The 21,975-nt window shown below is 52.5% G+C and overlaps 1 protein-coding gene across 1 annotated transcript in view; it reads right to left on the bottom strand.

Moving 5' to 3' along the window:
- Positions 1-21,975, bottom strand: part of hydin (HYDIN axonemal central pair apparatus protein) — a 157,122-nt gene that overhangs the window by 92,730 nt on the left and 42,417 nt on the right. Inside the window, exons 10-18 of the mRNA XM_035419534.1 lie at positions 21,331-21,430; positions 19,185-19,303; positions 12,756-12,979; positions 12,299-12,366; positions 11,334-11,569; positions 9,390-9,490; positions 8,712-8,847; positions 8,448-8,612; positions 7,214-7,366 (exon numbers count right to left, since the gene is read on the bottom strand). Coding sequence (XP_035275425.1) covers positions 7,214-7,366; positions 8,448-8,612; positions 8,712-8,847; positions 9,390-9,490; positions 11,334-11,569; positions 12,299-12,366; positions 12,756-12,979; positions 19,185-19,303; positions 21,331-21,430 — 1,302 coding nt within the window. The remainder of the gene's footprint in view (positions 1-7,213; positions 7,367-8,447; positions 8,613-8,711; positions 8,848-9,389; positions 9,491-11,333; positions 11,570-12,298; positions 12,367-12,755; positions 12,980-19,184; positions 19,304-21,330; positions 21,431-21,975) is intronic.

Genomic DNA, 21,975 nt, shown 5'->3' with positions numbered 1-21,975 from the left:
CCCCCCCCCCCCCCCCCCCCCCCCCCCCCCCCCCCCCCCCCCCCCCCCCCCCCCCCCCCCCCCCCCCCCCCCCCCCCCCCCCCCCCACCCCCATCCCTCGCGTCGAGATGGCGGTAATTGGAGCTGCATTAAAAGGCGCCGTGTTTGCCGTAGCGTAGCGTAGCTTCGGCGGTAATGAGACGGACCGAGGCGGCGTCTGTTCCGCCGCGCCGTCGCGCGGAGAAAGCCTTCGAAGCGCGCAGCGTTTACCGGAGAAAAACCGTTTTAAACGCACAAAAAAAACGAAAACAAAGAAACGATGGCAATTATTATGCAGGATAAGTCAACTTGATTTTTGAAAAAAAAAGAAAAAAAGATTATTCATCTTTTTGATATTGCAGTTGATTAAATGTAAATGTCCGCCCGCCACAGATGCTGTTTTTAGCTCTGAGGAGCTTTGAGCCGTTTGAATTAGCATCTCCAGTCTATTAATTATTTGGGACAAACCTGTCTCAGCTGACATGAAAAACTCTCTGCTGAAAACTCAGGCTGGGACCGGCTGGGATTCTAAGCTGGTTTGAGATGGTTTGAGATGGTTTAAACTGGTCGTAGCTGGTCTGTGGCACGGTCAAAACTGGTCTCTGGCTGGACAAAGCTGGTCTAAAGCTGGTAGAGTAAGCTGGTGGTCAACTGGTGGACCAGCTGCCTATATACAGCTGGTTGACCAGCAAGAATTTATCGAAAACACAGATGAAATAAGCCTGACCAGTTTAGGCTGGTTTAAGCTGGAATTTTCTGCTTTCGTTGTGCCTACAACGTTGCCGCAACACTCAGACAATGTTAAAAAGAATAATGAAGTGGGTGCTGTTCGGTGGCAGGCTTGAGAACACAGCATGCAGGTCCCCTTGTGTACTACATTACAATATTGACCAACCTAATCACAATTTTAGATGAACTCAGCTCTGACGGGAGATTGAGCTCTAAGATGGCGGAACTGGTCAATATCAGATTTACTCAATAGCCAAGACTGACCTGATTCAGACCCGATCGATGTGGTTCCAGGGTCACAGTTTGTAATTAGGAGGCAAAGGTCTGATTGGGCCACCGTGTCCAAGGAAACCACCCCTTTTTCCTGCTACGGTGGCTAATCATCTCTTCTAGCCCCCCCCCCCCCAGCATTTTGACACCACCCTTCTCCATGCCCCCCTGACTCTTTGTATAACCAAGGCATTAATCTCACCTCACCACAGGGGAAATGCAGACAGACAGCCACCTCACCATAGAGAAATAAAGGAAGACAGACAGACGAACAGACACACCGCACAGTCCTGCCTGACCTTAGAAACAAATAAAATGACAGACGGACAAGTGGACAATAAGTTCGGCATAAGTCTCTGGCCTCACAGTAGTTAGATACGGTGAGTGGACAGCACACTCCTATGTGACCACGGATATCAGACAGACAGACAGTTCTCCCATAATGCAACAGATGGACAGAATTCCCCTGCCTTGCCACAGAGACGGACTGACAGACACACACGCAGTCCACCGCAGACCTGCTCCGCTCAGATGCTACGATACAGTATTCACAGGGGACAGGTAATATTCTCAATCAAGTGACACTCCTCCCAGACATCCCTCTTCATCATTTCTCCCATCTGCATCAGCAGATACCCCCCACTGTACCCCTCCCCTCCCCTCCCCCCAACCCCCTGCCCCCCCCATTTCCCGCACAACCACTGACAGCTCTGTCGTTCCCTCTCCACACAATCGGAATTAAAAATCAATTTCCATAAAGCAAAGGCAAGCGCTTCCAATTGATGTCCGTGGCATAAAGCTTTAATTGGGCTGCGCAGATTGAGTAATCTGGCGGGGGGGGGGGGGGGGGGGGGTGAATCGCACTGTGTCCCCCCCCCCCCCCCCACGGTTCTCCCTGATTAACTGCTCTTCACTCAGCCCGTCTTCCACGCCAGGACACCCCCTCTCACTTTGGGTGTGAAATTAGAAGAGGAACAGAGGAACTAGATCTGCTTTCCAGGAAGCAGCATCCACTAGAAGTGGGGAAGAAGGGGGGGGAGAGAAAAAGGTCCTTTTATCTCCAAAACAATCTCCAGCCAAAGAAAACTACAGGCAGTAGTGGGTACAGTGACACGTGCCTAACTCTCTTGGGAGGACGTCCGTCTGTTTTTTAAGGTGCTCCGAACATCAGTAATTCACAGCTTGAATTGTGTAGCCCCCTGCCCCACCCCCTAGTTGTATTTAAAAAAACACAACTGAAATTCTGTTCTAAAAGAACAAATATGCACAACCAATATGATTCCCATCGGTTGCCATTCTTGCCTCTCCTTCCGTTCCTACAAAATGGAACTACGAAAATGTTCCGTTCCTTTTTCTTCTTTTTTTTGTCCAAATCACTGGCGGTGTAATAATGTAATTTCGGTTACCAATCACAGCAGAAAGCCCCTGTTCATCATGAGAAACAGCCCTTCTCTGCTGCCCCGTGGCTGTCCGCCTTCACGCCGCCAACTCGTTTATTCCCTCCGCGAAGTCGTTCCCCGATAACCTCGTTAGTGACTCATTAACGAGAGACAGAGAACAACCTAATGCAGTTTTAACAAGCCTCAGCTGTAATATCAAGAGACTAATACGGTCAAAAGCATTTATTTTAACCATACATAAACATTGAGTGAACAAATTTTTTTATTTTATTGATTCATGCTAAGAATATTTGTTTAGCCCTTCTATAACTTTCTGCATTAGCTGGCCATTTTATGCGTATCCCACAATGCAGTTCCTTCAGCCCGATTGTGCTGTACTCAGAAATACAGCAGCCAGCATGCAGTATCGACTAGATACAGTAACCTCACCCCCCCCCTTACCGCAACTTCAACCTCTGGTGGACGAACACCGTTACTGCACCCCCGATATAACGAGCCTGTAATGAATGCCCAAGGTGGCGGGAAAATAATGATGACCCAGCGATATGAAATTAGCCTCGGTGTCAGCGAGGCGGCGAGGTCCCCAAACAGCCGCAGGTCCCTTCCTCTGCTAATCACTCATTACCGAGCCCCCGTATCGACATCGCGCAGCGGATGCGATGGGAGACGATGTGGGATTTCGAAAAAAGGCGGGGCAAAAGGGGGTGGGTGGGGGGGGGGGGGGGGGAGGGGGGGAAGGGGGGGGGGGGTCTGCACCAGCACCTCTTTCCAATTAACTCCGAGGATCAATGTGGAGCAGAGTGGTACTCGAGCAGAACACGCTGCCATGGAAACGCAGAACAGTGCACAGAGGTCAGGTGCGCCGCTGCAGGAACTCTTCTAGAAGAGAGTGAAAGATGTATCTGTGAAAAACGTGTACATTTTTCAAAGAACTAAATCCGCCACGTTGATCGGAATTGATAATAATCCCATCACAGCTTTGGTCACCCCGAGAACCGCTCCACTCAGCTTCGCCATGCAGTCTAATGGGGCCACGCGAAGGTCTTCTGGGCTCGTTTGGTTAAGGCACCGCACTGTGGTGCGTGGATGAGCCTCAGGGCCTCTGGTCCAATCCGGACTGAGCCAGTGCCGACCGGCCGGCGGCCCCATAGGGTGACGTGCAATTGCCAGCCAATCACAATGCCCGGGGATGGGAGGGTTCAGTCAGGCAACATGAGAAAATGAGAAGAATCCATACACAGGTGTTACATGAGTGATACTTCATTGCGGGCAGTCCTGCAAGGGTTGCGGGGTAACTCTGCCACCCCTGCGGGCCTCTCCTCCAGCTTCATTCCTGGCTCCACCCTCTGTGTGCCCCCCCTCCCCCCCCCCCAGACCTCCCGGGTCCAGAGAGAGAACGCATTCACTGAGTCAGCTAAAACAACTCAAGACATGAATATTGCATCTGCATTCCTGCTAAATAAATGCTCAGCTCAATAATTGAAAAGCAAGTGTCCATGACAGGAAAGCCTGAACCGCAGCCTGACAGAGTGGCTTTAAGAACTGCTCCGTGTGCCAGATAGAAACGGGGGTTCTGTATGTCAGAATGGGGGTTCTTGTCTGAGATTATGTGGGTAACTGTATGTGAGAATGGGGGTTCTTGTCTGAGATTATGGGGGTTCTTGTATGTGAGAATGGGAGTTCCTGTACGTGGTGGGGTGCACTGAGACTTGTCCAGTGGGCACTGAATGCATTATTTGAGAGGGGAAAAGTACACTAGCTCAGTCAAAAACCAAAATTACAGCAACAATATTAATTATTAACTGCTGTTGCTATTTTTTTTGCGATCGCTATAGTAGATTTAGAGCACAGTGGAGTTGTCTTTGGTGTTTTGGCATGTCAGACAGCGAAATAAAAGGAATCATTTTCAACAGCTAGTCTATAGTCATATTTTTTGTCCAGGTGGCAAAAAAAAAAAAAAAAACAAGTCCTGTGTGAACACTGTGTACGTGTATAAAGGCACATTAATTCTGCTCTCCGTTAACCAGAACAGACTGTTTTGTGCATTCAAGCCTTGGAGCGGAACACCACTAATCTTTCTGAGAACCGGCCTGAGGACGAGAAGCGTGTGAATATTAAATTTCACACGGGGGGGTCAGAGAGGCGCGCCTGCGTGAAGCGTGGCGGACTCTTCGGGACCATCCCGGGGGGGGGGGGTGGGGGGGCTCAGGTGAAGGCTGGTGGGGCGGGTCCGTTTCGGGGCAGATGAAATGGGCCTGGTACCTGCTCTGCTCACTGAATTACTGCGACACATGAGGAACAGATAGGAACAGCTTCTGCTGGGACGGTCGGGGGGGGGGGGGGGGGGGGCGCAGACAGCCCCCCCATCTTCCCAGGACAGACTCAGCAAGGAGATCGTGCACTCGGTGCTATAAATCCAATAATCGGATCAGAGGCGCATTAGGGAGCTTTAATCCCATTGATTGTTTTGACACACATTTTGTTTTTTTCTAAAGGAAAAAATTAATAAATCCCTGCTGCGATACACAGAGCATGAATAGAACTCAACAGTCATGGGAAAATCTGGACACAAACGATTGCACAAAACCAGCAATATAAAACCTCTCACTATTAAGGTTTGAACATGATGTTCTCAATGCCTTAAGCTACTAAGTAAATAATGTAAGACAGGGATTCATAATTAACTGACCTCTGGCAAAACTTAGTTAGTGTGTCTATGTAAAGTGTGAGTGTTGGGGGGCGGGGGGGCGGGGGGGTGCAAACACAGCATCCAATGAATTGGAAATTTTTAAATGAAAATGGAGAATATTCTTTATAAGAAAAAAAGGCTTGGCTGTTTAGATTTCAGAGTAAATTAATTTGTTCATACTCAATTATGCCAGTCAACAAATTAACTTCTGTGTAATTATAACAGCAACGAGTAAATCATATTACGAACATCAATCCATTGTAGAAATGTGTAATTATAGAAGTAACACACAATCATAGGGGGGCAAATGTGTAATTACAGTGGCAAATGAACAACATAATTATAGCACAAATATTTCATTATATGTATTATATGGCTATTTGCCAGTTCAGTAGTAATGTGCAATCATAGCACCAGTATGTAGTCATGCTGACACTATTGAATAATACTACGGTAGCAATGTGTAAAAACATGTATTATATCAATCATAAGCTCAGTAATAGCAATGGAAGAATGAGGTACCATGACTACCACATGCTACCAGCAACTCACTGTCTTGGACAAATCATTTGATGTGGATGAGTGAAAAGTTTTGTTTTGTTTAAAAAAATAAATAAAAATAAAAAACTGGTGATTGACAGTTAATTTTTCGCTCCGCCCACTTTGGTGTCACAATTCCTGGTTCTCCCATCGAAACACGCAAACAGAGTGAACTCACATACATACAGGCTATCAGGCTATACCTACAGGCTCCAGCATACACTGTACTGTATACACTATCCATAGTAGATACTGTCATACTATGCCAAGAGTAATGACACGAGTCAGAGTTACTATCAGTCCTGACAGGAAAAACAGTTCGATCATCCACCAGTAACTTATGGCAGATGGCTTCTTTTCTTATTTCTTTGGGGGGGGGTTCTTAATTTTAATGGGGCCCCGTTAGCATACGGTTCTTAGGAAAGCAGAGCCGTGTTAGCATAAGGCCATAAAGCCTGCGTTAAAGCACAGCCACGTTAGCATACGCCCTGTATTAGAGTAGACCCGCGTTAGCCTACGGCCTATAATAAAGCGGAGCCACGTTAGCATATGGCTGGTATTACTGCAGAACATCGTTAGCATACGGCCTGTATTGAAGTGGAGCCACGTTAGCACACAGCCCATTTCAAAGCAGGGCCGCGTTAGCATACGGCCTGTGTTAGCATACGGCCTGTAAACTGGTGCCACGTTAGCACACAGCCTATATGAAAGCAGGGCCGCGTTAGCATACGGCCTGTGTTAGCATACGGCCTGTAAACTGGTGCCACGTTAGCACACAGCCTATATAAAAGCAGGGCCACGTTAGCGTACGGCCGGTGTTAAAGGCTCCTGTGTTAGCATACCGTATGGGAGACACAGCCGTGTTACGACACGTGTGTACAGTACACGCCATCTCTAGCTGCCCAAGGTTGCTATAACAGGGCAGGATCTCTTCAGACCGACAGGAAAAACAGGGGGGAAAACCAACAGGTTAGGGGAAAAAAGAAGATCCCTGTGTAAATATACACAGCATAACCTGGATGACTGGGCTCTGGCTGCAGTCCAGTACATTTCACCTCTCTACGGTCGGGATTCGGAAGTTGGGTGGGGGGTGGAGGTGGGGGTAGGGGTTGGTGTAGGTGTCGGGCGGGGGTGGGGGGGGGGGGGGGGTGGCGCTCAGGGCTGTTCCGGAGTCCTGTCAGCCACTCTCCGCTCCTGATAAAAGGCTCGGGACGAGGCCCCGGAGCTCCTCCTGGCCGACGCAGCCGCTTAATTATCCACAAGGCCCAAAACGAGAGCAGGGAGCGAGCGGCATAATTAATTAAACACTCAATTACACCGGATTTAATTGAAACCGGAGTGATGAACCGAAGCTGGTATTTTGAGACAGGAGCGGCGGGGGGGAGGGGGGGGTGGTGAGGAATTAGAGAGAGAGAGAAGGAGACAGACAAAAAAAAACTGAACAAGAAGAGAACGGAGAGAAGAGAAGAGAAGGAGAACGAGGTTCTGCCGGTAGGTTCCCGGGAGACAGAGGAGAGGCTGCAGTACCCCCGCAGGCCTGACGCCGGGAGGGGGGCGCTCCACCCACCATTTGCGCCTGGAAGCGGGCCGGGACGGGGGACTGGTTGGACAGCCGCAGCGTCCGGGAGACGTCCGTCAGGACCGGGACGGCGCCGAAATCCACCTCCGGGGCGCTGACGTGGACCACGGGGCCCTCTCCGGTGCAGGACAGGAGCAGGTCCTGAGTGAGGGGGGGTGAGAGGGGAGAGGAGAGACGGTTAGGCTTTCTCAGACACCCCCATGTGGGCTACGGCCCCCTCCGGTGCAGGACAGGAGCAGGTCCTGGGGGGGGCGGTGGGGCAGGTTTAGAGGGGAGACAGTTAGGCTCTCAAAGCCCCCCCCCCCCTCATGTTGCCGTACCGACAGCGGTTTATTGAGAGTGACAGGAGAGAGGCAGGGACGATGCAGAGGAGAGCTGCTCGGAGCTGGGCAGCTGGTGGCCATCCAGTCCCAGGGCATCCATTAATCATGCCCCCCCCCCCGATTCAGGAGCTCCCCGCGCGACGGGCCCGGCTCCAGCGATGATGCGTACGGTTGCAGATGTTCCACTTCTCACGCCTGTCAACATGACAACCCCCCCCCCCCCCACACACACGCACACACACACACCCACCCCTCCTCGTCTTCTGCAGTCTTTCAGTTCAGTGTGACAGGAGGGCAATCGTTCCAAATAGACACATTCAGAGAGACATGTACACACATACCCATATACACATCACCATACATCACCACTACACAAACACACTGACACATACAAAAAAAGCACTCTGTCTCTGTCAAAGCTATACACACACACACCCACACACACACAAACATACAGTACAGTAACAACCCTATAGACACACACACACACACACACACATACAGACGCACAGGCATAGGCATACACAGTCACACACACACACACACACATAAAAAACAGTACTCTGTCTCTCACAAAGCTATACACATACACACACAGTAACAACCCTACACACACACACAAACAACCCTACACACACACATACAAAACAGTACTTTGTCTCTCACAAAGCTATACACACACACACACACACACACTAACAACCCTACACACACACATACAAAACAGTACTTTGTCTCTCACAAAGCTATACACACACACACACACACACACACACACACACTAACAACCCTACACACACACATACAAAACAGTACTTTGTCTCTCACAAAGCTATACACACACACGCGCGCGCGCGTGCGGAAAAGCGTATGGACCCTTAACCCGATGCAGCACTCACCAGTGGAGGCTCCTGGCTGCCGAACAGTGCAATGCGAGCCGTGACCTGCAGGTGGCGCACAGCCTTGGCCTGCAGCACCAGGGGAAGCTCCACAGAGCTGAGGGGCGGCAGGATTCCCCGGGGGTGGGGACTGGAGTACAGCACGGAGGGGCTCTCCTCGTACTCCTGCCAAAACACACGGGAGAGCGGGGATCAGCCGGAGGGCCAGGCACCGCTGGGGGGGGGGGGAGGAGGCTCTTCAGGAAACTCTCCGGCCTAACTGACCTGGGACAGGAGGCCGTAGCAGGCGGGCAGGTCGCTCTCATTGGTCAGCTTCACAGACCGGTAGTAGGGGTGTCCCAGAAAGCACCTCTCAAACTCCAGCGCTGGGGGGTCGAGCCGCACAGACGGCACCACACACCTGGGGGGAATGGGGGGCGGGGTGGGGTGGGGGTTGTGCAGAAGAATATAGTGTCCAAAAAGAGCTGTGTGAGTGAGACACTGTACAGCAGTGGTCCTGGAGAACCACAGGGTTTGCTGGGGTCCGTCATTACCCAATACTTAACTGACCAATTACAAGAGCTGTTAACACGTTTATCTCACCCCATCTGGTTTGTTGGGATTGAATTGGTCGTGGGATTTAATTTGGAGACAAATCCAGCAAACCCTGTGGCTCCCCAGGGCTAGCACTGAGGACAACGAGTGTAGACATCTTTATGTTACAGAGTGAGATGTGTGTGTGATATTGTAGAGTGAGCTCTATGGTAGAGTGAGTTGTGTTATGTTGTAGTGAGCTGTGTGTGTTATACTGTAGAGTGAGCTCTATGGTAGAGTGAGCTCTATGGTAGAGTGAGTTGTGTGTGTGATATTGTAGAGTGAGCTCTATGGTAGAGTGAGCTGTGTGTGTTATACTGTAGAGTGAACTCTATGGTACAGTGAGTTGTGTTATGTCAGCCTGGGTACCTCGCAGTGACGGGGAGGGCCAGCACCTCCTCTCCAACGCCCCGAACATCCACCACCAGGGCCAGACTGTACAAGCGCACAGTGTTGGAGCACAGAGTCACCTGCAGCAGAGAGGAGGTGGGGGGGAGAGACATTGGGATAAGAGGAGGAAAAAACACAGGGAACAGAGAAAAAGTCAAAACAAAACAATGAAAAATGAAGTTGTTGATTTCGTAATAACAGCTGGTACAGGCGTGCTTTAAATGTCTGGGCGGGAGAAGAAGAAAAAAAAAGTACAAAATGGCGTCAGGCGCTTCACAGAAAGATCGATCAGCACGCCCTTCGCTGAGAGATCAGTCAGGCAGGACGGTAGACCCGCATCGATCCCATCGACCAAAAAAACCCCACCACCCCGTCCAACATCCACCGCGACGGGGTGGGGGTGGGGGGGGCAGAGAGTCCCCCCCACCAGTACGCCCGCCACGCTCTGCTAGAGAGCAGCGCGGTCCTCAGCCCCAGCGGGTGACAGAGCCAGCTCCCCAAAAACAAGGGGGGGGGGTGGGGGAGCAGCACCAACACCGCCCCCCTCCCTTACCCCCCCCTCCCGCTCCTGTAGAAGAGGAAATGAAAGGTCAGGTCGGCCGCGCTGTCGTTCGCGGGAGCGAAGGTGGCGCTTAATTGTGGGTGCTGCGGGGGCGAGGCGACACCCTGACTAAAGCTCCGGAACGTTCCGCGGATTAGGCCGGGGGGGAAGAGACCAGCCGGTGACAGGTACACGCAGTCAGGCTCGCGGGGGCTGCCAGGGCCAAAGGGATCGGGTCTGGCGCTGAGCAACGGGAGATGGTGAGGGCGGGGTGGGTTGGGGGGGCTACGGCCTACGGGTGGGGGGGGTTGGTTGGTTGGGGGGTGTTGGTGTACGAGGGGGGTGGGGGACAGGGGTGAGTGACAAATGCAATATTTTCCCGTGCCATCATATGTTCCGGAACTTTCTCACAGTTTACGAACTTACTATTGTTTTTTTTGTCTAGTTTTGAGGGATCAGTGTGAGCGATAGAGGACCAGTGTGAGTGACAGAGGATCAGTGTGAGTGACAGAGGACCAGTGTGAGTGACAGAGGATCAGTGTGAGTGAGAGGATCAGTATGAGTGACAGAGAGCAGTGTGAGTGACAGAGGAACAGTGTGAGTGAGAGGATCAGTATGAGTGACAGAGAGCAGTGTGAGTGACAGGGGAACAGTGTGAGTGAGAGGATCAGTGTGAGTGACAGGGGAACAGTGTGAGTGACAGGATCAGTGTGAGTGGCACAGAGAGCAGTGTGAGTGACACAGAGAGCAGTGTGTGACAGAGGATCAGTGTGAGTGACACAGAGAGCAGTGTGAGTGACAGAGGATCAGTGTGAGTGGCACAGAGAGCAGTGTGAGTGGCACAGAGAGCAGTGTGAGTGAGAGGATCAGTGTGAGTGACAAAGAGCAGTGTGAGTGAGAGGATCAGTGTGAGTGGCACAGAGAGCAGTGTGAGTGACAGAGGATCAGTGTGAGTGACAGGATCAGTGCGAGTGACAGAGGATCAGTGTGAGTGACAGAGGATCAGTGTGAGTGGCACAGAGAGCAGTGTGAGTGGCACAGAGAGCAGTGTGAGTGACACAGAGAGCAGTGTGAGTGAGAGGATCAGTGTGAGTGACAGAGGATCAGTGTGAGTGGCACAGAGAGCAGTGTGAGTGGCACAGAGAGCAGTGTGAGTGACAGAGGATCAGTGTGAGTGACAGAGGATCAGTGTGAGTGGCACAGAGAGCAGTGTGAGTGACAGGATCAGTGCGAGTGGCACAGAGAGCAGTGTGAGTGACAGGATCAGTGCGAGTGGCACAGAGAGCAGTGTGAGTGACAGAGGATCAGTGTGAGTGACAGGATCAGTGCGAGTGACAGAGGATCAGTGTGAGTGGCACAGAGAGCAGTGGTCACAAACGCACCTTGACGTCGAGGACCCCCTGAGGGCGCAGCGTCCCGGAGCTGGGGGCGACGCTGAACTCGACGGGGCGATCAGCGAGCGCTCCGCCCGTACCCCACTCCCTCCGGTTCAGGTCCGACACCTGGTCCACGCTGGCTACGCTGGGGGCCCCAAAACCGTCGCCCAGGATACGCAGGCCGAAGGTCAGGGGCACCAGAGAGGTGTTGTTCAGGCAGCAGGTGAGCGTCTGGGGGAATCCTGGGAGAAGCAGGAAGCAGGAAGCAGGAATAAGGAAGTAGGGATGGAAACCCAGAGAGCAGCTCTACCAATCAGAGAGTAGACCTGTAATGAGATGCAGAGCTACTTCGACAGTGATTGGTGGATACTGTCTATACTTCCAGGGTCTCTTTATCACTAAAGGGAGTGTAGGCAAACCGTATCCACTAGTTACCACTGGCATTCCTCTACTAGCAGTTAGCTACATTCTAGATTACTGGAGAACTCTCCGGTTTCCAAGAGAAAAGTTCCCGTACCTAATCTATTATCCCTGACAGGAAGCAGGCAGCAGGGAATTGTGGGTAGGGTTACACCGTAATAATAATGCCACACTGTTACGCTGATAAGGGTATCCTCCATGTGCAAGCTCAAAGGCACTAATGGAAAAAACACTTAAGTAATTTACCCCTTGAACTGTTGTTTTTTTTTATCCTGTGATTAGATCATATTCCAATTCCAAGTATTCTGTAGTAGCATTCATAACATTCACTCCGTAATGCTCTACTCCACGAAGCACAAGATGAGTCATGCGATAAGGGGACCGTTCTCAGTGTAGCGGGTGATTTACCGGACGGACGAGGGGTGCAAGCGCGCAGGCATTTGAGATCCTGCGTGTGTGAGACACCGCAATTCGGAAAAAGGTCAGACGCGAACTGGAGGCTGTTAGGGGACGGGATGATGCGGGAGATAATCCGCGGAAGTGCCACTCACCAAAGGCCACGTCGCCGAAGTCCAGCCGGGGAACGCTGAAGTGGAACGTGGGTCCCATCACGCGCCCGCTAGGGGGGGAGATTAGGAGGGGTTCAGAAACGCGCCCCCAAAAAAAACTGTCGCTCAGGGGGCGGAGCGGGATGGGGGCGACAGGTGACGGAGGGACAGAGCCGAGTGACAGAGTGAGGGTGTGGATGAAGGGGTGAGGAGATAGTGAAAGGGGAGGTGGACGATAGTATGAGGAGGTGGATGACAGGGTGAGGGGTAGATGAGAGGGTGAGGAGATGGATGACAGGGTGAGGAGGTGGATGACAGGGTGAAGAGGTGGATGACAGGGTGAAGAGATGGATGACAGGGTGAAGAGATGGATGACAGGGTGAGGAGGTGGATGGCAGGGTGAAGAGTTGGATGACAGGATGAGGTGGGTGAGATGGTGGATGACAGGGTGAGGAGGTACCTGAAGAGGAGCGGGACAGGCTGGGGGTTTCCCTCCACAGAGAAGAGGAACTCCTCGGTGAAGACGGCCAGGGTGTGGGAGCAGAAGGTGACCTCCATGGCGTGGCAGGCCCCGGGGGGGACCGTCCCCTCGCTGGGGCTGAAACTGAAGCAGCACCCCAGGGTTGAGCCGGGGGGCACCAGCCGAAACGGGGCGTCGATCAGGCCCTTATTGGACAGGAGCACCTGGGGAGGGAGAGCGGGCACTCAGGAGGGAGTGTGTGTGTGTGTGTGTGTGTGTGTGTGTGTGTGTGAGTGTGTGTGAGAGAGTGTGTGTGTGTGTGTGTGTGTGTGTGAGAGTGTGAGTGTGAGAGAGTGTGTGTGTGAGAGTGGGAGTGTGTGAGTGTGTGTGAGAGTGGGAGTGTGTGTGTGAGTGAGTGCATGGGTGTGTGTGTGTGTGTGTGAGTGTGTGTGTGTGTGTGAGTGTGTGTGAGAGAGTGTGTGTGTGTGTGTGTGTGTGTGTGTGAGAGAGTGTGTGTGTGAGTGAGTGCATGGGTGTGTGGGTGTGTGAGTGAGTGTGTGGGTGTGTAAGAGTGTGTGTGTGTGTGTGTGTGTGTGAGAGAGTGTGTGTGTGTGTGTGTGTGGGTGTGTGAGAGTGTGTGTGTGGGTGTGTGAGAGTGTGTGTGTGTGTGTGTGTGTGTGTGTGTGTGAGAGAGTGTGTGTGTGTGTGTGTGTGGGTGTGTGAGAGTGTGTGTGTGGGTGTGTGAGAGTGTGTGTGTGGGTGTGTGAGAGTGTGTGTGTGTGTGTGTGTGTGAGAGAGTGTGTGTGTGTGTGTGTGTGGGTGTGTGAGAGTGTGTGTGTGGGTGTGTGAGAGTGTGTGTGTGTGTGTGTGGGTGTGTGAGAGTGTGTGTGTGGGTGTGTGAGAGTGTGTGTGTGTGTGTGTGTGTGAGTGTGTGTGTGTGTGTGGGTGTGTGAGAGTGTGTGTGTGGGTGTGTGAGAGTGTGTGTGTGTGTGTGTGTGTGTGTGTGTGAGTGTGAGTGTGTGTGAGTGTGTGTGTGTGTGTGTGTGTGTGTGTGTGTGTGTGTTCCTCATGGTAATCTTCTCATCAGCACTGGGACACAGTGAAGCTGTGGTTCATTATCCTCTGGCTTGGCTTTCATTAGGATGGAGCAGACACACAGCACAGAGATGCAGCTGCTACCCAGCACACACAGACAGAGCACGTAGAGGGTACAGATCGATTACGTATGGGTAGGTAATCAGAGCACCAGGTACAATTTAGTCAGGAAAATGGCAAGCATCCTTGGGCTGAATGGCCAATTCACATCATTACTGTATCTCTCTCTATATATATATATATGTGTATATATATATGTATATCTCTCTCTATATATATATATCTCTCTATATATATATATATGTGTGTATATATATATATATATATATATATTCACCCAAATGATATTAATGATATTATATATCATTATATAATACACAGAGTATATATATCTCTTGTATATCATTTACTGATCACCCATTACTTTGGAAATATCTACAAAAGCATTTCCTGCAAAAAGGCATTTTGCTACCATCCGATTACGAAAGAGAGAGAAAGAACGAGAGGAAGAGGGAAAAGCAGGATTAGGGGAAGATAAGAACGGGCCCAGGGAACAGGCGTTTGGAACATAATCCCTAAAAACCCTACGAAGCGGCCCCGCCTCCCCCTCCGGACGCGGCTTTGGGAAAACCTTCCCCCCGCTACGCATCGTTCCGCGCCTTTCCCAGGATTCCCGGGGGGTCCGGCGGTGCGGGGGGAGGCCGGGGCGTTAAACCGGGCCTGAGCCTTAACGGCCCGGGAGACCAGCACCCCCCCAGCTGAGCGCCTCTCTGCGTCATCGCTATGCTAACGAATCAAACAGAGCTCCGCCTCTCTGCGTCATCGCTACGCTAACGAATCAAACAGAGCTCCGCCTTTCTGCATCATCACTACGCTAACGAATCAAACAGAGCTCCGCCTCTCTGCGTCATCGCTACGCCAACGAATCAAACAGAGCTCCGCCTCTCTGCGTCATCGCTACGCTAACGAATCAAACGGAGCTCCGCCTTTCTGCGTCATCGCTACGCTAACGAATCAAACAGAGCTCCGCCTTTCTGCGTCATCGCTACGCTAACGAATCAAACAGAGCTCCGCCTTTCTGCGTCATCACTACGCCAACGAATCAAACAGAGCTCCGCCTTTCTGCGTCATCGCTACGCTAACGAATCAAACAGAGCTCCGCCTTTCTGCGTCATCGCTACGCCAACGAATCAAACAGAGCTCCGCCTTTCTGCGTCACCGCTACGCTAACGAATCAAACAGAGCTCCGCCTTTCTGCGTCATCGCTACGCTAACGAATCAAACAGAGCTCCGCCTTTCTGCGTCACCGCTACGCTAACGAATCAAACAGAGCTCCGCCTTTCTGCGTCATCGCTACGCTAACGAATCAAACAGAGCTCCGCCTCTCTGCGTCATCACTACGCTAACGAATCAAACAGAGCTCCGCCTTTCTGCGTCATCGCTACGCCAACGAATCAAACAGAGCTCCGCCTCTCTGCGTCATCGCTACGCTAACGAATCAAACAGAGCTCCGCCTTTCTGCATCATCACTGCGCTAACGAATCAAACAGAGCTCCGCCTTTCTGCGTCATCGCTACGCTAACGAATCAAACAGAGCTCCGCCTTTGTGTGTCATCACTATGCCAACGAATCAAACAGAGCTCCGCCTTTCTGCATCATCACTACGCTAACGAATCAGAGCTCCGCCTTTCTGCATCATCGCTACGCTAACGAATCAAACAGAGCTCCGCCGTTTCCCCCCCCCCCGACCGCACGAACGCACGCACGCACGCACAGACCCACCCGCTCCGCCTGCACAACTCCACACACAGAAAGAGAAAAGCGCGTACGCAAACAATGACAGACGCCCGCTTTATTTAAAGACGCACCAGAGCCATGATTCAGCTCTAATTATTCCACACAAACGGGGGGGTGCTGGGGGAACAGAGATTACGGCCATCTGAGCTGGATTAGGAGACACCAGGCTGCCAGAAACACACAGATTGAAACTCCGTTTGAGGCTCCTTTTCTCCTTTTTTTCTGCGTTCTTTCTTTTTTATTAAAAGGGATTTGTCAAAGTGCCTCGGACTGACACTCTCCTGCCCTCAGACTTTTCTTTCATCTTTTTTTTTTTTTTTAATTCTGTTGCCATGGAGCAGGCAACAGAAGATTCTCATGACGTTACAGGCATGGCTGCTTTTCTGGAGTATTTGATATTTCAATTTTAGTGTCCAACCCCACACCCCCAGTCCACAATCACAATATCGCATCCCCCCCCCCACCACCACCACCTCCACCATCATGGGCCGGTCCGCTATGGCAACCTGAACCCACCCCCACCCCCAGTCCACCTTTTATAAAATATAACCTGATTACCAGATGATTTGGGGGGGGGGGGGGGTCCCTGCATCCCAAAACCCCTGATTTACAATAAGGGCCTCAGTTCTGAGTCACCAACAGAGAACCGCAGTGCGTGATTTGCTCTGTGTGTGTGTCCAGTAGAGTCAGGGTCTAAACCCATCCCAGGTATTAAAATACATTTAATGTAATTTAATACCCACTGAAGCATTGACACTACCGAAGCCACATTATGCCAGAGAGGAGGAGTTACAAATGAGCCAAATTTTGTCACCGTGTCAAAATGTTTCAGGAGAAAACGCGTGGCAGAATAAAGAACTTTCAGCAGCTCTAATCGATAAAGATACTGGCCGCAGAAAATCACGTCCCTGAGGCCTGGGGGATGAGAACCGCTGCCATAGAGCGCAGAGCCATTAACGCAGGCGCGGAGGACAGAGCCATTAACGCAGGCGTAGAGCGCAGAGCCATTAACGCAGGCGTAGAGCGCAGAGCCATTAACGCAGGTGTGGAGGACAGAGCCATTAACGCAGGCGTGGAGGACAGAGCCATTAACGCAGGCGCGGAGGACAGAGCCATTAACGCAGGTGTAGAGCGCAGAGCCATTAACGCAGGCGCGGAGCGCAGAGCCATTAACGCAGGCGTGGAGGACAGAGCCATTAACGCAGGCGTGGAGGACAGAGCCATTAACGCAGGCGTAGAGCGCAGAGCCATTAACGCAGGCGCGGAGGACAGAGCCATTAACGCAGGCGTGGAGGACAGAGCCATTAACGCAGGCGTAGAGCGCAGAGCCATTAACGCAGGCGCGGAGGACAGAGCCATTAACGCAGGCGCGGAGGACAGAGCCATTAACGCAGGCGCGGAGGACAGAGCCATTAACGCAGGCGCGTAGGACAGAGCCATTAACGCAGGCGTAGAGCGCAGAGCCATTAACGCAGGCGCGGAGGACAGAGCCATTAACGCAGGCGCGGAGGACAGAGCCATTAACGCAGGCGCGGAGGACAGAGCCATTAACGCAGGCGCGGAGCGCAGAGCCATTAACGCAGGCGCGGAGGACAGAGCCATTAACGCAGGCGCGGAGGACAGAGCCATTAACGCAGGCGCGGAGAACAGAGCCATTAACGCAGGCGTGGAGCGCAGAGCCATTAACGCAGGCGCGGAGCGCAGAGCCATTAACGCAGGCGCGGAGGACAGAGCCATTAACGCAGGCGCGGAGGACAGAGCCATTAACGCAGGCGCGGAGAACAGAGCCATTAACGCAGGCGTGGAGCGCAGAGCCATTAACGCAGGCGCGGAGCGCAGAGCCATTAACGCAGGCGTGGAGCGCAGAGCCATTAACGCAGGCGTGGAGGACAGAGCCATTAACGCAAGCGCGGAGGACAGAGCCATTAACGCAGGCGCGGAGGACAGAGCCATTAACGCAGGCGCGGAGGACAGAGCCATTAACGCAGGCGCGGAGCGCAGAGCCATTAACGCAGGCGCGGAGCGCAGAGCCATTAACGCAGGCGCGGAGGACAGAGCCATTAACGCAGGCGCGGAGGACAGAGCCATTAACGCAGGCGTGGAGCGCAGAGCCATTAACGCAGGCGTGGAGCGCAGAGCCATTAACGCAGGTGTGGAGCGCAGAGCCATTAACGCAGGCGCGGAGCGCAGAGCCATTAACGCAGGCGTGGAGCGCAGAGCCATTAACGCAGGCGCGGAGCGCAGAGCCATTAACGCAGGCGTGGAGCGCAGAGCCATTAACGCAGGCGCGGAGCGCAGAGCCATTAACGCAGGCGCGGAGGACAGAGCCATTAACGCAGGCGCGGAGGACAGAGCCATTAACGCAGGCGCGGAGGACAGAGCCATTAACGCAGGCGCGGAGGACAGAGCCATTAACGCAGGCGTGGAGGACAGAGCCATTAACGCAGGCGCGGAGGACAGAGCCATTAACGCAGGCGTAGAGCGCAGAGCCATTAACGCAGGCGCGGAGGACAGGACAGGGGCCCTTAAAACGCGCACAGCGCAGGCTGATCTAGTGCTCTCCATATCTGTGGTGTCGGGCCCCCCGCCGATGTCATCCGCTGGACGGTGACCGGCTGACCCCGCCGGTGCTGGGGAAGCGATTCGGCAGCGCCCGGCCCGGGGGGCGCGGTTAATTTAGGCGGGGCGGTGAGGCGCCATTAATCACGGCCGCTGTCCGCGGGGCGGGGGGGGGGGGGTCGAGGGGGGGGGTCAGGGTGATCATGAGCCCGTTAGCGCTCCGCTCTCAGAGCTGCGACGAGGGGGGCGGGGGGGGGGGGGGGGGGGCGGCGGGGGGGAGTGACATTATCGCCCGCCCGTTTTTTCGTTTGCATTGTGTTGTTTTGTTCTTTGTTTTGTGTTGTTTTTTTTTTGCATTGTGTTGTTTTGTTGTTTGTTTTGTGTTGTTTTTTTGTTTGTTTTGTGTTGTTTTGTTGTTTGTTGTGTGTTGTTTTCAGTGCACCTGCAGGGTAAAGGTGGGTCCAGACCGGGCAGAGAAAAGCCTGATTTCATTCAGGGCACCTCTACTTATGACCTCCAACCATCCAGGTGCAGCACTGCAGGTAAAACTGCAACTCACTGTTATCCCAGCGACATCACTGTTACCCCTCAGTGTTACCCCAGCGACATCACTGTTACCCCTCAGTGTTACCCTAGCTACCTCACTGTTACCCCTCAGTGTTACCCTAGCTACCTCACTGTTACCCCTCAGTGTTACCCTGGCTACCTCACTGTTACCCCAGCAACCCCCCATTTCAAATGTTAAATGGTGTCATCTGCCCACTTCAGTAAGTCATAATTTAGTGTTTTTGAGTGTTCATATTTTTATTCTGTTTGCTAAATTGTAACAGTAGTGGGTAACGTTACTTTGACAGAAACTCAGAGCGAACCTGCGCTGTTTTACACAGGGTTTCTCAGGGGTGTTTCCAGGCCAGCTGCTGGGCTCACATAGGATGTTATGAGCCCTGCAGCCCGGCACAGCCGGACTGGGCAGCGTACCTCATAGGAGTGCCTGGAGCCGATGAAGATGTTCCCCATGTCCAGCAGGCGGAAGTTAAACTGCAGCTTGGGGCCAATCCCCTCTCCTTTAATGCGCAAGGGCAGGCGAGACTCTCGCCCTGGGAGAGAGAGAGAGAGAGGGAGGAGATGAAAGGATCACTGTTAAACTACCTCCACTAATGCCCACATACACAAACCCCTGTGCATAAATCACACAAACGCATTTTTACACAAATATACATCTAAACACAGACATGCACACATAGAACATACACAGCTGTATGAGTACGCACACGCACACACACACACACACTCACACGCACGCACGCGCACACACACAGACACACGCACGCACACACACACAGACACACACACACACACACACGCACGCACACAGACACACACACACACACAGTAGAGGAAAGGGCTGGTGAGAGGGGAAGAGGGGAAGAAGAGAAGGAAGGATGCCCATTGACAGAAGAGTGCAGGTGCTTGTTTGCTCCACCGCTGAATCACCTAATCTTCTTCTGCAAGGGGGATGTTTTCACCAGGGAAACGTGTTCATTAACTGGGCGAGAGCACAACTGGGAGCCTCTGTGAGATTCTGGGCCTAATTCACTCTACAGCCAAGCGACTCCCCTGTGGCAGGGGTGACCAGGCCTGTTCCTGGAGATCTACCGTCCCGCAGGTTTTCACTCCAGCCCTAACAAAGCCCCACCTCATTCAACAGCTGGAGATCTTGTTGAGCTGCTAACCAGTGGAGTCAGGTGTGCCAAATTAGGGTGTTGAAATGACAACCTACAGGACGGTAGATCTCCAGGACCAGGGCTGGGTTACCGCTGCCCTGTGGAATGGAGCAGAGTGCCCCCCCCCGTCTAATGCCACAGAGAGCCCCCCCCCCATCTAATGCCACAGAGAGCCCCCCCGTCTAATGCAGCAGAGAGTCCCCCCCCCCCGTCTAATGCCATAAGCAGAGAGTCCCCCCCCCCCCGTCGAATGCCATAAGCTGAGAGCTAAAGACAGGTGGAGGTCCGCTCTAATTAACTGGACCCGAGGCGAGCTCAGGTACGGCTTAACGAGGGACTGATGACCCGGACCAGAACCGCGACCCGCGACCCGCCGCGCCGCTAACTCCGCTCGGAGCGAGGCCCGGGATGGCGGGCGACCTTTCGAGCCGAGCTCCAACCGCCGCGCGAGATCGCTTATTTACCAGCAGCGACGAGGCAGCCGTGATATAAGGGCCTCGCGTTTTTTCTTTTTTTTTTTTTTTGCTTTCTGGCTCTTTAACGGTTCGCTCAAATCAAAAGTAACAAGCGGTGTGAGCCGCACTGAAGTCTTGAGTATGACTCAGTCAGAGAGGGAGGGAGGGAGGGGGGGATGGGGGGGGGGTGGGGAGAACAGCTTACAGCATCTGAGCAGACCAGGCCACTGCAAAGCCCTTCTGAGCAGGATGCAGCCAAAGCAGGGCTTATCTCTGCCGCACTGTACAGCACAAACACACACCAAAGCGAAATAAAAACGCCTTTTGTGTTTCGCTCAAATTTCTTTTTTCAGTTGGGGTTGCCACCTGCTTGCAGAACTCTCGCAGCCGAAATGTAAATGCATGGAAATCAGAGATCCGGCGATGCAAATGGAGAGACAGACCTTTACACTCTGTGACAGCACACGCACGAGGTGCACTGCCCCTCTCTTTATTTTGTATGCGGTGATGATAAAATGTATACAGTAAAGCTATCGCTTTATTCTTTGTTATGTCATGATTTATCATTTATATGGAAAAGGGTTGTCCACACCTCACCCCAATTCATAATTACGCATTATATACTGCATTTATTTACCCAAGATACAGTACGCACAATTGTATCCAGGGTCTCCCAGTGTCCGTTAACAGTGAGGTCACAGTGCACAATCTGCGAAGTCACAGTTCGCCACGGCTGTTCCACTGTGATGTCATAGTATAGTCTCCGCCTCCTGTATCGACAAGCCTTCTGGTTCAAAATTGCTGCTTTGCATCATCCGGATGGGGGTGCTGGACATTAGTGGTGGTTGAGATGAGATCTCCCCCATGTGAAATACTCTGACATCATTAGATGGAAGGCACTAAATCATCAAACACAATCACCTTCATTGTTGTTATGGTTATTACCTGTGATGTCACAGTACACAGTCAGATGGTACGTCCTGGCTTGACTCGGTTTGAAGATTATGTTCACCTCAGCTGTGCCGTTGGGCCAAATGTCCCCCTCCTGGAAGCAGAAAAGGAGACAGCCCCCACATGACCACCCTATCACATCTCACCCAACACGTTGCACCAGTTAGAGAACTTGACAGGGGAACCCAAAGACCTGGGTTGTGTTTCGGCAAATACACCCAGCTGCATAAACGCACACACACACACAATCTCCATCCTGCATTCAGTGGAGAAGCTGTGCTGGGGGGGGGGGGGGGCCAGGCGCCAGTGCGCTACCGGCGATGTTTCAGAAGCTCTCGCCAGCTGGGGCCACTCTAGAGTACGGCAGAGCAACAAAAGCGTGTGGTGAACTGGAGGAGCTGGATGGACCTGCACCGTGCTTCTTTTTGGAGGATTTTTGTTTTTGTTTGTTGTTGTTATTGTTGATGGGAGTCGCCGGACCATACAATCGAATGACACCCTCTGTCCGTTCTCTGGATACAGGGCTGTGTGTTCGGGTGCCTTTCAGATCAGGCCCGAGACTTGTGTGTTGTTTTGAGGACTGTGTGTCTTTATAAGGACTGTGTGTCTTTATGAAGACTGTGTGTCTTTATAAGGACT

Source organism: Anguilla anguilla, chromosome 5 (genome assembly GCF_013347855.1).
Source record: "Anguilla anguilla isolate fAngAng1 chromosome 5, fAngAng1.pri, whole genome shotgun sequence".
NCBI lineage: Eukaryota > Metazoa > Chordata > Actinopteri > Anguilliformes > Anguillidae > Anguilla > Anguilla anguilla.
Note: the sequence above shows the minus strand (reverse complement) of the source record. Positions and strands in the feature narration are given on the sequence as shown.